The sequence below is a fragment of the Prionailurus bengalensis genome, chromosome B3 (genome assembly GCF_016509475.1).
Source record: "Prionailurus bengalensis isolate Pbe53 chromosome B3, Fcat_Pben_1.1_paternal_pri, whole genome shotgun sequence".
In the NCBI taxonomy this organism is placed as follows: domain Eukaryota; kingdom Metazoa; phylum Chordata; class Mammalia; order Carnivora; family Felidae; genus Prionailurus; species Prionailurus bengalensis.
Genome location: NC_057355.1, coordinates 1,597,500 through 1,615,273, shown reverse-complemented (window position 1 = coordinate 1,615,273; position 17,774 = coordinate 1,597,500). Strand labels below are relative to the sequence as shown.

General features: G+C 50.1%; 1 protein-coding gene and 1 long non-coding RNA gene across 4 annotated transcripts in view; one reads left to right on the top strand and one right to left on the bottom strand.

Moving 5' to 3' along the window:
• Positions 1-2,331, top strand: part of BCL2A1 (BCL2 related protein A1) — a 57,809-nt gene extending 55,478 nt beyond the window's left edge. For 2 of the 3 annotated variants that reach the window (XM_043553865.1, XM_043553866.1), the window contains one exon: positions 2,046-2,331. In XM_043553865.1, coding sequence (XP_043409800.1) covers positions 2,046-2,153 — 108 coding nt within the window. In that variant the 3' untranslated portion in view covers positions 2,154-2,331. The remainder of the gene's footprint in view (positions 1-2,045) is intronic. The other variant, XR_006292991.1, reaches the window with a different exon arrangement.
• Positions 2,332-11,858: 9,527 nt separating this feature from the next.
• Positions 11,859-17,764, bottom strand: LOC122467510. The gene is made up of 2 exons (XR_006292988.1): positions 17,187-17,764; positions 11,859-12,379 (listed from the first exon to the last, which is right to left on the bottom strand). It is a non-coding gene; the product is annotated as an uncharacterized LOC122467510 (long non-coding RNA).
• Between the last annotated feature and the right edge of the window lie 10 nt (positions 17,765-17,774).

The following is a 17,774-nucleotide window of genomic DNA, read 5'->3' as shown; positions in this document are numbered from 1 at the left end:
ACAGAGCCACCCAAGCGCCCCAACCTCTAATCTTCTAGCTGGATTTGTCAGTTATTCCTTCTTTTCACGCTCTTTAGCTGAGAAGTTGAGTGTATGTCAGATGATATGCTACGTGCCAAACAGTGACCACTGTCCTAGCAAAAGCGGTCGTTGGAGAGTGCCTCGTTGCTGAGGGTTACGAAGATCCTGGGAAGGGAGGCGGTGAGGGCGCGTGGGAAACGTGTGCGTGTGCAAAGGCGGAGGGGGAGGAAGGGGAGAGAAGGAGCAGCCTGTTCCCTCCGTTAGGCCGTGACAGCGTGTGCTGGGCATGACTCTGCAACTCTGTACTTGACACTATGGGGACAGAAGCCGGCTTTCTTGGGCAACCCTTCGGAGGGAAAATCCCCTTGGCCGCCGTCTGTGCGCTGGCCGTGCTCGGGAAGAGGCCCCGGGCGCCGGATAACAGGTCTCTTCCAGCCCCAAAGTGGAGTCACCTGGGCTCCGAGCTGCTAGCAGGCGGTTGTCACCCCAGAACCTGGAACCTGCCGGAGGCAGAGCGAATGTTCACTAGAGGAACATTTAAAACAATCATTCCGGCAATTCTCTAATCCTTTGGGTGATTGTTTGGACATTTGCAGAACGAAAGAACAGCGTCGGCGTTCCCGTACGGGCCCAGGCGCTAGGAAGTCAGTAACTTTAGGTAGCTTACTTTTTTCGCATTTGTCAGGATAACAGAGGGCGTCAGGCTGGGCGATCTCAGAGGTGTTTTGCCGCAAGGATGCCCTGTAATGATAGGTCATAAATTACAGTGGGCACTTCACAATCTATTGTTTTAAAACCACGATCAAAAAGAGAATGAATCCTGGTTTTCTTGGGCAATCCTTCGGACGGAAAATCCCCTTGACCGCCGTCCGTGCGCTGGCCGTGCTCGGGAAACCACCTTGTCACAGGCTTGGAGGCACCGACTGACACTGGCTTTATTGTGGGTCTTCCTGACTCTGCACAGTACCGCTTACAAACATACATGCACATCGCAACACCAGACAGTTGAAAAAGAGGGGAAAAAATGAGACCTTCCTCCAGAGCTGTGCGTCCAGTATGGTAGCCACGAGGCACCTATGGCCGTGAACACTCACAACGTGGCTGGTCTCGGTGCAGATGGGTTGTGAGTACAAAACGCATGTCAAATTGCAAAGTTTTGGTACAAAAGATATAAAATATCTCAAGAATTTTCATACTGATTACATACTGAAATCATAGTATTTTAGATGAATTAAATCTATTTTTAAAATTAATTTTACGTATTTTCTCTTACTTTAAAAGATGTGGCGGGGGAGGGGTGGGGCCTCTGGGGGGCTCAGTCAGTTGAGCGTCCGACTTGGGCTCAAGTCATGATCTCACTGTTCATGGGTCCGAGCCCCACGTCGGGCTCTGTGCTGACAGCTCGGAGCCTGGAGCCTGCTTCGGAGTCTGTGTCTCCCTCTCTCTCTGCCCCTCCTATGCTCATGCTCTGTGTCTGTGTCTCTCTCTTAAAAATAAATAAACATTTGAAATGAATCAACATTTTAACTAAAAAAGTAAAAAGTGTGGCTAGGGGCACCTGGGTGGCTCAGTCCGTTGAGTGCCCCACTCTTGATTTTGGCTCAGGTCACCGTCTCGCTATCTGTGGGTTCGAGCCCCACATCGGACTCTGTGCCGACAGTGCGGAACCTGCTTGAGATTCTCTCTTTCCCTCTCTCTGCCCTTCCCCTGCTCACTCTCTCTCTCTCTCTCTCTCTTAAAATAAAGAAGTAAACTTGAACAGAAAATAAAAAATTAAAAATTTAAAAAATGTGGCCGGTGGAACCTTAAACTTCCCTCTGTGGCTCTCACCGTACCTCTGTTGGTCAGCGCTGCCCCGGAGAGGCCCGGAGCAGGGCTGCGGGGCGGTGATGCGGTGGACGGAGCGACACCAGTGCGGGCGCAGAGGTGACCAAGGAGCTGCCTGTTAAGTGGGGGTCCTTTGCTCTCCATCCCAGTAAACTGTCGCCCCTGGTTTTTAAAATGTGAAATTTATTCTCCAACAGGAAAACGGCTTTGTAAGGAAGTTCGAACCCAAGTCTGGCTGGCTGACCTTTCTGGAAGTTACAGGAAAGATCTGTAAGGTATTGTCTCTCCTGAAGAACTACTACTGAGCGGCCAGAAGCACAGAACACTCTGGATTGTGAAACCTGCCTGGCTGTCTTGACTCTTGCACTAAGTGTTGCCGGCACTTACTCCACTGGACAGACGACTTTGGTGATGTAACTCGATCTTGCAGAGTTACGGGGATTTTGTTCTCATTTTGATAAATAAACCGTATTTGTCTCAGTACGTAATTTGTGTCCTGCCTGGGAGTCGAGCAGAAGGGCAAAGCTGGAGGCAGGGGACGGGGATTGAAGGAAGCGGGTGGGGGGCCAGGAAGGGGCGCCTCCTCTGCCCTGGGGCAGATTTTCTTAAGGGGTGCCCGTTACCCAGAAGTCATTCGCCAAGTGGCTCCTCCGACTGCGTGGGGGTGAGGTCTACATCCTGCCTCCCAGTGGCCCCCGTGACCCTGGGTACTTAGGGGATTCTGCAGATGCCCTCCCCACAGACTCTGCTCCCTGGCCCGCCACTCGGAGTTGACAGACACGGCGGGAGGTACCCAGGATGCTCCGGGGCAGTCTGAACGCAGACAGTTAGGTCTGACTCATGCTGAGTCATTGTCAAACTTTCCTCTTAACAAATGTCATAAATCACACAACTGTGTCTTTTCTTAGACCCTGAATTGCAATTCCGAGGTCAGTAAATTTGACTGCATTTCAGGAGCGTCAGGCTCTGTTCTAGAACCTCCCAGTCTTCCAGTCTTCCTCCGTGTCCTCTGGCCCTCGGGGCTCGAGTTTCCGAGGAAGTAGCTGACGGATCTGATCAAGAAACCAGGGCCTCCCTTCCAGGCTCTGCGCATTTCCACAGGGGATTTCACTTAATTCACACTTTGCTTCCTCTGTGATTCTTTTTTTTTTTTTTTTTAAGGCTGATTTGAAGAAACCCCTTTAGAAATCACCCTTCAAAAATTTTTTTATGTTTATTTATTTTTGAGAGAAAGAGAGAGACAGAGTGTGAGCAGGGGAGGGGCAGAGAGAGAGGGAGACACAGAATCCCAACAGGCTGCAGGCACAGAGCCCAACGCAGGGCTCGAACCCACGAACTGCGAGATCATGACCTGAGCCGAAGTCGGACGCTCAGCCGACCGAGCCACCCAGGCGCCCCAGAAATCACTCTTAAAGTAGGGGTCTACTCTGCACACCTGCACACAGATTTCACACGCACGCACACTCTCACCGCCCCAGTCTTACTGCTTCCTATGGCTGATGCATTGTACAGGGAACAAGACACCTGTAGACTTGGCCTTTCTATCAGCTCATCCCATCCTGGTAAGTGCTCTCCCTGATCTCCGCCCCCTTGTCCCCTATCCCTCACCCACCTCTCCTCCGGTGACCGTCCATTGGTTTTCTGTAGTTAATAGTCTCCTGTGGTTCTTTTTTTAAAATTTTTTTTATGTTTATTTTTATTTTTTTGTGTTTAATTTTTTTATGTTTTTTATATTTAAATTGTTTATGTTTATTTTAATTTTTTAATGTTTATTTTAATTTTTATGTTTAATTTTTCATTTAATTTTTTATGTTTAATTTTTTATGTTTCATTTAATTTTTTTATGTTTGTTTTAATTTTTTAATTCTTTTATGTTTATTTGTTTTTGAGAGAGAGACAGAGAGAGAGAGAGAGGGAGAGAGACAGAGCACCAGCGGGGGAGGGGCAGAGAGAGTGGGAGACACAGAATCAGAAGCGGGCTCCAGGCTCCGAGCTGTCAGCACAGAGCCTGACGTGGGACTCGAACCCACGAACCGTGAGATCATGACCTGAGCTGAACTCAGATGCTCAACCGACTGAGCCCCCCAGGCGCCCCGAGTCCCCTGTGATTCTTAACACTGGGGATACGACACTGGGGCAGGTCAGCAGGGAAACGTTTCTTGCAGAAGTGACTTTGGTGTATTCAGCCAAGCCCATCTGAGAGCCAAGTACCTGGGCCTTGCGTCTGCCCTGAATGGGAACATTTCTACCCCGTCTCACCTCGGTGCCTCCCCGCCCCCTGCTCAGTGCGTGAGGTCCTACTGTGTGTTGGCATGAATCAGAGCTAAGTGTAGGGAGGAAGCATCACGAGTGGACATAACAGGAAGTGTGTGTCCAAGTCCTGCCCGCTGGAATATACATTTGCACAAGAGACCACAGACCCTGACCTTTATACCACAGCGATCTCGTTAACAGAGCAACATCGGGGAATCAGTGACATTTCGGGCTTGGTTTGTGACCTGGTCTTTCAAAGTGCAGCTCTGTGTGTTTTATTACTAAGATAACAGGGGGAGGGCTTACCCTTCGCGAACACCGCACACAGAGACGGAGGTGGAACAGGTCGTAGACCGAAAAGTAAGCTAAAGCCATAAAAATCCCGGAAGAGACATGGGAGAAAGTCATCACAGCCTCGGAGGGGGTCAAGATTTCTTAGCTACAACAACAAAAGCCTGCGCCAGAAAAGAAAAAAGGACCTAAAAATTATACTCTAGAGACACGATTTAGAATTCTATCTCAAAGCTGTCAAAGAAGAAAAAAACAAAACCCAATCTTCAAAACAGCAGGCCACAGAGTGGGAGGTAACACGTGTCACACTGGTAACTGACAAAGGACTCGTGTCCAGAACGTGCGAAACACAATTCAGGAACAACGCAACCATCGACTGAATTTAAAAATGGGCAGAAGACGGCAGGCGGGCAGTTCACGTGGAGAAGGTGCGAGACACCACTGGCCACCAGGGAAGGGCGAGGTGAGACCACGGGAGACCTCGGCGCACCCTCCAGAACAGCTCGCACGAAGGCCACCACCGGTACCGGGCTTTGGGAACGCCCTCACGCGCTGCTGGTGGTTCTTGAACCGCGTGGCAGGTTCTTGTAAAGCGAAACGCGCGCTGACCCGGGGCGCGGCAGCTGGGCTCCTGGGTCTCCGCTCAAAAGCCCCCGAACATGTCCCCACGATTCACGGCAGCTGTATTCACGAGGGCAGAGAGACCCGGACGCAACCCACGTGTTCCACAAATTGCAGCACGCCCGCGCAAGGGACGAGCCCCAGCGACGATCAGGTGTGGGCTGGCGCCACGGGATGAACCACCCTCAACACGCGTTGAGCCAGAGAAGCCGGTCACGAAAGTGTACGTGGGGTCCAGTGTCGTCCACGCGAGACCGGAAAAGACAAATGTGATGTGTCCGGTGGCAGAAAGCAGGTGAGAGGTGGCCTGTGGCCGGGGCGGGGCGGGGGGAGCCGGCCGGGAAAGCTCTGTCTGGGGTGATGAGGATGTCCCGCCTCTTGGCTGTGGTGGGAGAAGCGTGTCCCGGATTCACAGAGGCACTCCCTTAAAACAGGTGCATTTTACTGCAGATGATAACGTAGCTGATTGTTAAAAAGCTCCGGTTTTTGCAAAAGAAAAAAAGAAAAAAACCGAAAAAGGTGAACGCTCATTGTGAACAGTGCACACGCAGGAGAATAAAAGGAGAGACACAAGCATGACCCCAGATACCAGCTTAAGTCCCAATAAAATCACGAAGCACTATTATTTTTGCCTCGGTCACTTAGAAGGATCTGTCGGTGTGCCTGACAGCCCGTGGACACCACCAGGCCTGCGAGCGTGGGGCCCTCCCTTCATCTGCCTTACACCCCCCCCCCCCGTGGTGGCCCGTGGCTCCCGTGGCTCCGCTGGCCTGTTTCCGGCACCTGCTGCCACAGACTCTGCTTAGGACACTCCTCTGCCTCGTCCCGCCCAGGCTAACCCGGCCTGCAGACTTCAGCTGGGAGGTGGCCGCTTTAGGGACGCCCTCCCCACCGGGCTCCCCCTACAGCCTCTGAAAACACCACTGTCTCCATTAGAGCCTCACATCTGTGCGAGTTTCAGTTCGGTGTTTCCCACCGGACAGCCAGCTCCGGGAGGGCAGGAACCGCGCCTTCGCGTCTCAGAGTCCGGCTCACAGCTCCCTGAAGGCTCAGGGACTACTGTTCACAAAACGCACGGATGGACGCGCATCGGTTCCCGAACGGGCTGCCCATGAGGCCAGGCACCGTGTTCCCCGTGGCCCCGGGGCCACGGCCGCCTCTTGTTTGCTCCCGGCGCACGAGGGACTTCAGAGAAGTGATGGCCTTTGATTGTCAGGCGGTCCCCGAACTAGATGCTATCTATCCCCACTTAGAAACAGGCTGGGAAGCGGGAAGAAACTTGCGCCTTGCAGGGGGTCGCGGGGGCGAAGGGTCCCTTGGGGTCACGGGGGGATAGGCTGGTCCCTGGGTGCACGGGGTCATGGGGGTGGGTGGCCGGGTCCCGGGTCCCTCGGTGCATGGGGTCACGGGGTGGGGGCTGGGCAGGTCCCTGGGTGCACGGGGTCAGGGGGGGCTGGGCGGGTCCCTTACCGCCCTGGGGCGGCGGCATTCTGCACCACTTCCCCCTGACCCCGCGGCCCCACCCGGATGCCTGCTTCCTTCCCCATCCCGCTCACAGGCTCCCAAGCTCACAAGCTCACAGGCACGAACTGTGTGCAAATGCCAGCGGGGTGGGGCCGGCTTCCCCACCGACGGTGATGTCAGTCTTCGACAGCCAGGCGGGTGTCCTGATCTCCCTGGTCTGCGCCCCTCACCCGTCTATGCGCGGCCTCCCTGGAGACCTGCCCCAGCTCGAACTGGTCATGGCTGGTTCGGATCCGGAAACTTTTTGCAGATCTCCGTGACTCCGTGGGACCTGACAATAAACCCTTTCTGGACGGCTGGTAGCCACGTGTGGCTATTTACCTACTTATTTACTTAATTTTTTACAGTTCGCATCCAAGTTACTCAGCATACGGCGCAGTAATGAATTCAGGACTAGAACCCAGCGCTCATCCCAACGGGTGCCCTCCTCAATGCCCCTCACCCATTCAGCCCATCCCGTCTCAAAATAAATAAACATTAAAAAAATTTTTTAAAAAGGGACGCCTGGTCGATTAAGCGTCTGACTTCAGCTCCGGTCGTGATCTCATGGTTCTTGGGTTTGAGCCCCGTGTCGGGCTCTGTGCTGACAACTCAGCCCGGAGCCTGCTTCGGATTCTGTGTCTCCCTCTCTCTGCCCCTGTCCCCCTCGTTAAAAATAAATAAACATTTATTTCTTAAAAAATTTTTTTAACCTTTATTTATATTTTTGAGACAGAGAGAGACAGAGCACGAACGGGGGAGGGTCAGAGAGAGGGAGACACAGACTCCGAAACAGGCTCCAGGCTCTGAGCTGTCAGCACAGAGCCCGACGCGGGGCTCGAACTCACAGACTGCGAGATCATGCCCTGAGCTGAAGTCGGACGCTCAACCGACTGAGCCACCCAGGCGCCCCTAAATAAACGTTTAAAAAAACAATGTAAGATAACTTGAGTGGATAAGCCATGAGGACGAAAGGTACAGCACGGAGAGTATAGTCAGTGGCATTGTAACAGTGTTGCACGGTGACAGATGGTAGATACGCCCTGTAACGGATGGAGAAGTTGAATCAGTCTGTTGTGCACCTGAAACTAATGTGACACTGTGTGTTAACTGTACTTCAATAAAAAGAAAAAGAGAAAAATGTAAGATGATATATGGTTCCTCTCCACTCGAAACTCTCCAGTGGTTTCCACCTTGCTCCGAGGAAAAGCCGAAATCCTTAGAACATTCTTACGATGGCGCCCATGGCCTTCCACAGCCCGCCTGCCCCGCGAACCGCCTGAGTTCATCCCTGCTGTGCCAGGCACCCTCTTGCCCGTGGTGGAGTCTGACATGCCCTTCTCAGTCTACTGATTTCTGCCTTGGATGCCATGTGGCTCCCGAGGGTGGGACTTGGGGACACACAGATGCCGAGGGCTGTATCACGGGGCTCCCCCACAAGCCCACAGAGTCCTTGATGGGGATGCTGCGTATGGCTGTTGAATTGTCGTATTCTCAGAGATGTGGAGCAAACGAGGAAGACGGTCAAAGCTTTACTTAGGTAGACGAGGCTCTCTTATGGTCAACGGGTGCTACCCAGCGTACGGAGCCCGCCAGAGTAGCCACGGACACGCAGGAGAACAATGCCTCCGGAGTTCAGCAGGGGCATTTGAACAACAGCATACCCCTGCCCCCCAGAGCCCTGGGGCTGCCTCCGCTAGGGAGCCCTCGGAGATCTGCCTGCCTGGTGACTGTGTCCTTTTGTCTTCAGCCTCGTCGATGTTCAAGCAGCTGCTGAAACCGTGAACCTGGTTTCTGGGAGTCATCCTTGAACCTTCCTTGCCCTCCATTCCTGTTCTGCAACCAAAGAGTAACCGAGTCCTGGCCACTCTACCTCTTAAATGTCTCTCGAGCCACGCCTGCCTGTCCTTCTAGCCCCTTCCCTCCTACACTAATGCAAGCCACCCTCACCTCCACGCAGACCGCTGCTCCAGTGGATGTGACCCTAACCCATCGCGGGCCCCCTCTGGTGGATTCAGTGCAGCTGGCATACTCATCTGAAATGTGGATGCAGCGTCACCCCTCTGCTTAAAATCGCCCGGTGGCTTCTCATGGCTCCTAGGAACTCAGATTCTGCCACCAAACCCGGGGTCATTCTTTCTCTTCACTTGAGCGTGGGCTGGACTCACGCTCAAGAACAGAGCGTAGGAAGGAGAAACAAAGGTACCAGGGAGGAGCCTGGCCAGGTGATCGCCGGTGACGTCACCAGTGGCCAGCCGTGTTGATAGCACGAACCTTTGGTATCTTGATAACAAGGGCACGAAATCTCCGTGGCATTCTTCCCCAAGCCCACGGCCCCGGGAAAACGTCAATCGCACCTCGAGGGACAGTGTACGGAGTCCCTGACCAGTGACTCCCCAGAACTGACTAAGTCATCAAAAAACGAGGGAAGCGTGAGGGGTGGGGGCAGACGAGGTGAGCTGTGAAGACACGGTCGCCAAACACAGGGTCCCGGACGGGACCCTGGCACAGAGCACGGGCATCAGTGGAAAAACTGACCCAGATGAAGTGTGGAGTTTGGTTAGCAGCAACATGCCCATGCTGGCTTCTCAGTCTCGACAAAGGTCCCGCGGGGTGTCCGGAGTTACCTCTGGGAGGGCGCGGGAGAGTTTACGGGAGCTCTCTCTATTGCCACTGTAACCTTTATGTCAACTTAACCTTTCAAGAGGTTCGCTGAAACACACAGAGGCAAATCAAAAGAAGCCCGTGTCGTCTAGCCTTATGTCACCCCTCTCTCCTCCCGGCTCTTTGCTGGGGAGAATTTCCGGCCATCTTTCAGTTCCTCTAAACGTCACGGGGTTTTTCCCTTTCGGGCCCGTGCACACACGGTTGTCTCTTCCTAGAAGACCCTCTCACCTTCCCCACCTCCGTTCTCACTCGCCCTCTCGCCTGGTTAGTGCTTACTCAGCCTTGGTACTTGGTCACTTCCTTGTGACGGGGGCGGGGTGCTGGGGGAGGATGTGGGGATCACCAGCCCCTCCTGACCTGTCTAGTCGGAGGGGATGATTGATCTGTGCAGGCTGACCACGTTAGAGTGTGCGGGATCGTTCGCGTCCTTGCGAGTTGACATTTGCTTTATACGCCAATCCGTGGTCGCGTTTCCTGAACGTTTGCATGAATACAAATCACTTGGGGATCATGTTAAAATACAAATACAGATGCTGGGGACGGCCTGAGACCCTGCCCGCCTGACAAGGTCCCAGGTGGTGCCGATGCGGTCGGCTCAGAGCAGCAAGTTTTGGTAGGCGGATGGCACCCGGGGTGCTGACGAGAATTAAGCGTTAGGTCTGTAAATGCAGCAATGGGACCACGCGCTTCAGTAAATCCATGCCTGTCTCACCTCAGAGGATGGAAACTCTGCTCGTTTCTGCCATTCTTTCCTCCACCTGCCCCTGCCCACCCACCTGCTCGGTTTCCACACGACTCCTTGAACTGAAGGTACGTAACCACTTTGGCATCACAGAGGTGAGTCAGTGGGTTTTCCCCGCTGATGTGACTTTTCTTTTTTAATTTCCAGAATGGCTACCTACTACCTAGGGCGGAGGGAGCCGCCCTTTTCTGGATATTCCCTAGTTTGTAAAATTATTCTTTTTTTAAGTCTCTTTTTAATGTTTATTTTTGAGAGAGAGAGAGACAGAGAGTGTGGGGGGGAGGGGCAGAGAGCGAGGGAGACACAGAATCCGAAGCGGGTTCCAGGCTCTGAGCTGTCAGCACAGAGCCCGACGCGGGGCTCGAACTCATGAGCCGCGAGATCATGACCTGAGCCAAAGTCGGACGCCCAACAGACTGAGCCCCCAGGCGCCCCTGTGAAATTATTGAACTACGGTTTGGTACTCTAGCTATGGTTTGAAGAACACGAGGGGTCTTTTCTCCTGACCTGGATGTCCGTAAGCAGCTGGGATTTTACCAGAACCAACCAAATGCCTTCCCACTGAGTTGGCTCCTGACCCAGCCTCTGCCAACACACGCCCACCCAGCGCCCGCTCCGTGCTGGGTCTGGGGCTGGACCCTGAGGATGCAGGCAAGTGTCCACGCGGCCCCAGGCTGACAGAACACCGCTGGGACAGAACACCGCTGGGACAGACACTGCTGGGACAGGAGGGGGTAGCACTGGTTTCTGCCACGTCCATGAGCTGGGGCAGGACACGTATGATCTCCAAACCTGTTTCCTGTTCTGTAGCAACATCACAGTAATACCCCCGTCACACTCTGTAGGTCGAGCCCTCGCACGGTCGGTTCCAGAGGCGGCGCGGGAGGCGCTGGCCGTGGTTAGTGGTATTATTCCGGCTACGACGGCAGGTCTGCCATCTCCCAGACCAAGCAGTCCTGGATTAACCCTGAGAATCTACCCGCATGGCCGTGCCACAGGGACCACTGAATAACCCGGCAGGGAGACAGGGAGGGAGGGTTTACGCCAACCGTCCAAGAGCACACAACCCAGAAAACCCTTCTCAGACACTCGTTTTCCGAAGTCCTCCCTGCCCCCCACCGTGGCTTCCAGGGACTTTCCTCCCTCTCTCTCCCCTCAGATGCAGGGAGGGGTACTAACTGTGTGACTCCCCAACCCTGTCTTTCCACGTGACTTACTGACCGCCCCCCTTTCCCGCCGGGAAGCGACATAAAGTCCTCTGGCCATCTGACACAGACAGGTGAGGTAGGAGCCGTCTTTTTATTATTTTGGCTTTCACTCTATCACCCAAGTGGCTTCTCAAAGTATTTCTTCTTAAAAACACTAAAGTCCTATGGTGCTTTCCTAGGACGAGTTGTGAGTTCTGGTGAATAAAAAGGACCACTGTGCACTCAGCTGCCCCCCGGGGGGGCTCCAGAAGCATGAACCGCTGAGCCAGGGAGGCTGAGCCAGGGAGTGGGAAGCTTCAGGGCTGTGCAGGTGCGGCCCAGGTAGCTGAGAGGAGCTGTGTTCCCATGACAGGTGTGCACCGAAGGAATTTTTTTTTTTTAATTTTTTTAACGTTTATTTATTTTTGAGACAGAGAGAGACAGAGCACGAACGGGGGAGGGTCAGAGAGAGGGAGACACAGAATCTGAAACAGGCTCCAGGCTCTGAGCTGTCAGCACAGAGCCCGATGCGGGGCTCAAACCCGCAGACCGCGAAATCATGACCCGAGCTGAAGTCGGCCGCTTAACCGACTGAGCCACCCAGGCGCCCCCACGGAAGGAATTTTCAAGAGGGACAGCGATGGGGTGAGAAGGTTTTCCTTCCGAGGAAGCGGCGTTTGGCAGTGCTGTGACCAGGCGGGAGGAGAGTTTGATCGCTGGGAGATCAGTTAGGGCCCGATGCAACAGGCGGTTAGTAATGTTTGTTGACTTACACTTGGGTCAAATAAAATTTCCACTGTTTTCACAGGATTATCTCTCCCATCGCAGGCTTGCACAAAATGTACTTATTTAACAGGTGGTTTGTTTTTTTTTTTTACCTTTTCTTTTGAATTTTAATCTTACGGAAATTCATAAAAATAGACTTCCCATACACTCTGAGTCCAACTTCCAATAACAACACCGTCAATGTAATGGGCAATTATCCAAAGAGAGAAACGCACACCGATACCCCACCATTAACTAATGTACAAACCTTACCTGAATCCACCAGTTTTCCCACTAACGTCCGTTCTCTGGTCCCGAAGCTGACCCAGGAGAGCCAACTGTATTGAACTGTCCTGTTGTGTCTCCTCACTCTCCTCCAATCCCGTCTTTCTTGGTCTTTCATGACCTTGAGGCTCGTGAAGACCACCAGGCAGGTGTGTGGTAGAATGTCTCTCAATTTGGCTGTGATGTCTTTCTCATGATTGAGGTTTTCCTGATTTTCCTGTTGGGAGGAAATACCACGTGAATGGAGTTGTGTCCTTCCAGTGTGTCCTCAGAGGGGCCACATGTTCTTGTCACATGTTAACCTGTACTGTCTTGTGGGGAGATGGTTCAAGACCACAGAGATGTTCCGGTTATGCCTCTTTGTTTTGTTGTTGTTATGGATCCGTATTCATTTATCAATCACGAGGCACTTACGGATATTTATGTTATTCCATGGGTTATAAAGTAAGTAAGACTATTTTTTTGTTCTCGAACTGTCCCAGCTTTGCCCACTGGGAACCCCCATTTTGGTCCCGGCTCCCCTCCTGACCTGCTCCCTTCCATTGTGGTCACCCCCTTACTCTGTGGCACCACTAAATCTTCTAGGTCCACCTTGGTCCTGCCTCAGCTCTGGAAGCCCTATTTTTTGTTGTTGGACAATGACATTTGGAAGCCAGGATCTGGATGCTAGAATTCATTGCTATGGAGGGTCATTGCTTCCAGGTCTGCTCAGGAACAGGACTAGGAAACATAAGCATATGTATCTAACCCACATCTCTATTTCTGTGTTTATGCATTTCTGTATATACTTAAAATTGCAAATTTACATGGACACTTCCAATTCCAACCCAACACAACAAGGTTCATTCCAACCTTCCCTCCTTCCTTATTTGTTACTTATTTTTCGGGATAGGGAGAAACTGGGACTCTCATCATCTACAATGTGTTTACTTATTTTGTTCAATTCTAGAACACAGATAAAGCAGTTTCACAATTACTAATTTATAACCCTTTGAAAAACAAATGTCTTAACTAGAGTGGCCATATTTGTGTGAAGCTCTTTTTGTCGTTAGTCTTACAGAAAATCAAAATGCTGTTTTCCACAGTTACTTAAGTTAGTTCTTTTCTTCTCCAGCATTCGTTGTAATTGTTAATCGTGTACAATGCACTTCAGTTTCCGTGTGCCGGCTTGCACTGTTCCTGCTGTACGAATGGGCGCGTGTGTATGCAGACGTGGTCGGCATGGTTCGGAGGGTCAGAGCTACACAGACAGGTGTCATCAAAGGAACATCCCCTCCCCCCTCCCCCCCATCCTCACCCATTCCCTACAGGTACCCAAGCTTGGTTTCTGGTTTATGTTTATTTCATTTTTTGTCTTTCAGAAATGAGATTACGTGTACATACTTTTTTTATATTGTTTTTTATTTTAAGGACATGTAATTGACATTAAATTCACCCTTTTAAAACGTCCAGTCTATTTGGTTTTAGCACATTCACAGTGTTTTGCAACTATGACCTCCATCTAATGTTAGAACATTGTCATCACCCCCAAAAGAAACCCTGCCCTCCTTCCCTCACAGCCCCAGGCAGACACTCATCTACGCACTGTCTCCGTAGATTTGACTGTTCTGGATATTTCAGGTAAATGGGATCACACAGTGTGTGGCCTTTTGTGTCTGGCCTTTTACTGAGGTCCATCCGTGTTGTCGTGTCTCATATTCCCGTTACTGTGAGGGTTCCTTTCTTCGTACCCTCACCAACACTTCCGTTCTCGGTTATAGCCCCCCTAGTGGGTGTGAAATGGTATCTCTTCTCGGTTTTGTTTGCATTTCTCTAATGACTAATGCTGCTGAAATCTTTGCATGCGCTTATCAGACATTAATCTTATGTGGAGAAATGTCTAAGTCTTTGCCCATTTTTACATTAGATTATCTTCATTGATGAGCTGTTAAGAGTTCTTCATGTATTCTGGATTCAACTCCCTTATCGTATACATGATTTGTTAGTCCTCCCAATCTATATTTTTTTCATTTTCTTGATGATGTGCTTTGACGTACTGATGTTTTCAATTTTGATGAAGTCCAATTTACTTCTCTTTTCTTGCTTGTGTGTTTGGTGTCAAAACTAAGAAACCACTGCCTAATCCACAGTGATAAAGGTTTGTGCCCCTGTTTTCTTCTAAGAGTTTTGTTTCAGCACTTACTTATAGGCCTTTGATCTACTTTGAGTTAAACTTTGATTATGGCGTTAGGTAAAAGCCCAACTTCCTTGTTTTCCACATTCCAGCACCATGTTTCTGGGAATAGACTATTCTTTCTCTGTTGAATCATCTTGGCATTCTTTTTCAGGACAATCAATTCACCATAAATGTGGACATGTATTTCTGGGCTCTGAATTCTGTCATTTACCTATCTTTCTTTCCTTATGCCAGGACCACAATGTCTTGATTACCGTAGCTTTGTAGTAACTTTTCAAGTTGGGTAGTGTGAGTTTTCCAACTATGTTCACTTTTTTCAAGACTGTTTTGATTATTCTGGACTCCTTGCATTTTCACAAGAATTTTAGAATCAGCTTATTGATTTCTGCAAAAAAACCAAGTCTGATAGATATTGCATTGACTCTATAGATCAATTTGGGGAGCAGTGCTATCTTAATATTAAGCCTTCCAATCCATGAACGTGGGATGTCCTTTAACTTATACTTGTTTTCTTTCAACAATGTCACGTGGTTTTCAAAACTCTGACACTTGTTAAATTTATTCCTAAATATTTTTTTGATGCTATTGCAAGTGAAATTGTTTTTTATATTGCAGACTATTTATGTTATTATAAAAATCTTAGGATTCTCTAAAGTGAATCAATGGGAGAGATATTTTTATTATGTATACCTTATATCTTGTTATATATACCTAATCTATTATATATACTTGACAATAAATGCATCATGAAATATACATATGCATCTCTTTATATTATCTCCCGTTGTATATATGAATACATAGTTGACCATTAAACAATACAGGCATGAGCTGTGTGGGTCCACTTACACATGGATTTTTTTGATACAGTCCAGTACAATAAATGTATTTTCTTTTATGATTTTAATAATTCTTTTCTCTTACTTTATTGTAAGAATTCAGTATGTAATACATGTAACATACACACTAGGTGTTCATAACTGTGCATATGATCCGTAAAGCTTTCATCAATGGTAGGCTATTAGTAGTTAAGTTTTCAGACAGTCAACTGTGTGGCGATCAGTGCCCCTAATCCCCATGTTGTTTGAGGTCCAGCTGTATATGTACCACAATGGAACCAAAAGAAGGTATCTATTTAAAAAATGTTTTTAGTTTATTTATTTATTTTGAGAGAGAGAGAACACAAGCAGGGAGGGACAGAGAGATGGGGGAAAAAAAGAATCTCAAGCAGGTTCCATGCTGTCAGCACAGAGCCCAATGTGGGGCTCAAACTCATGAACCGTGAGATCGTGAGCTGAGCTGAAATCAAGAATCAGACGTTCAACTGACTAAGCCACCCAGGTCCCTCAGGGGATATCTACTGATAACAAGATTTATGATAAACAATTGACTCGTGTGATTATGGAGGTCAGCCAGTCCAAAATCTCCAGAGCCACGGTCCCAATCTGAATCCAAAGGCCAGGAGCTGCTGTAGAACTGGAAGAACCAGCAATACGTCTAGTATGAAGGGTGTCAGGCTGGAAGAGGTGTGCTTGTCTATTGGTCTTGTATCCTGCAACTTTGCTGGGCTCCACTTTACTCGTCCTAACGAACGAGTTAGATCCCTCAGGACGTCGGTATATGACGTCATGGCATATGCAGAGACAGTTTTACTTACTTCTTTCCAGTCTGGGTGCCTGTTATTTGTTTTTCTGGTTTAACTGCCCTGTAACCCAAACTTTTTTTTTTTTAATTAAGAGAAATTAACCCTTTGTGGTTTATGTTGCAAGGATCTTCTCTCAGCTTGTCAGTTGTCTTTCAATTTTGTGTATGGCTTTTTATGCTTTGAAAAATTATAAGAAACTGTCATATAGTTATGTCTCAATCTTCTCTTTTATTGCCTTTGGATTCTGAGTCACAGCGAGGATGCCATTCCCTAAACGGAGGTTGAAGACGAATTGTCCTTTTCTTCTACTACTGGTATAGTCCCAGTTTCCACACTTGGTCCTTAATCCATGTGGTTCTTCTTATGTATGGTGTGAGGTACGGACATGATTTTATCTTGCAAAAAATGGCTGTTCAGCTATTCTAGCACCATTTACTAAGATCATGCTTGCCCCAGTGATTTGAGATATCATCTTTGCCATACTCTAAACTTCCATATGGTTTCAGGTCATTTCTGTTGTGTGGTCTACTGTGGGTTTAAGCAGCAGTACCCTCCTGTTTTAATTATAGGGGCTTTATAGTATGTTTCAAGGTTTGGAAGATCCAGTTCCCCAAGGGCCTTTCATTTTCAGTGTTTTCCTAGCTATTCTATTCTATTCTATTCTATTCTATTCTATTCTATTCATTTTTTAAAAGTAGGCTTCATGCCTAGCACAGAGCCCAGTGTGGGGCTTGAACTCACAACCCTGAGATCAAGACCTGAGCTGAGATCTAGAGCCGGATGTTTAACTCACTGAGTCACCCAGGGGCCCCTTTCTGGCTGTTCTTGAATGCTTGTTTTTCTGGATGAACTTTAGTAAAGTTGATTAACACAAAATTTACTAAAATTTCTCTACACTTCCAATTATTTTACAGTTCAATCTCTTTGTCCGTTAAATTAGCCCTGTGTCACCTTTTCAAGGGCCCCCCGATGTCAACGTGTGAGGGCAAGAGTCTCTCTCCACACCTACTTACTCCCTTGAATTACCCTCTTCTCGCTTCCCACTGCTGGGAAACGCTCTGCGAGCAAAGAGAACTCGGGTGTCTCCGTCTCCTCCGTGTTTGCTCCTGTAGGAACAGCGCTTTCACAGGAGGAGCGGGCACCAGGCGTCCCACAGTGAAAATACTGCTGGACCTTGAACGTGTCTCGAATAGGGTAACTTACTCTGGGCCCTGAGTTCTCCAGAGGTGAACACGCTGATCTGGTGTGGGAAAGTCAGCCGACGCATCAACGGCCCGTCCTACCCCTCGGTAATAAACCGCCTTCCTCCGACCCACTGGAAACGAAAACGGTGTAAAATGCTTTTGCCAACAAACAAATAATTGTCCCTTTAACCAGCAGGACTGCGTATCCTCCGTACTTCTCACCGGCCCGCCTCGGCGCTCTTTTCGGGCCCCACACAGCCCCTCGCGACGCAAGGTTCACTCACCGGAATCTAGGCTGGCGCTAGGGTCTGACTGTGCCCCTCTCCCCGAGCCCACGATGGGCCAGAGCCGCGCGGGCAGCCGGGGCCACGCGGCCACTCGCTCTCGGCCAAGGAGGGCGGAGGAGCCGCCTCCCCAGAGCCGCGCTGAGCCCGGACAACAGCCGCGCTCCAGCGACCCTGCTCCGGAGCCCGCAGCGAGCCCAGACCCCCCCCGCCCCCCGCCCCGGGCTGCACCGATCCGTCCCGGGGGCTGCACCGAGCCCGGACCCTCCCTTGGACTGCGTCGTGCTCGGAGCCTCACCCTGGTGCCCCGCAGAACTCGGACC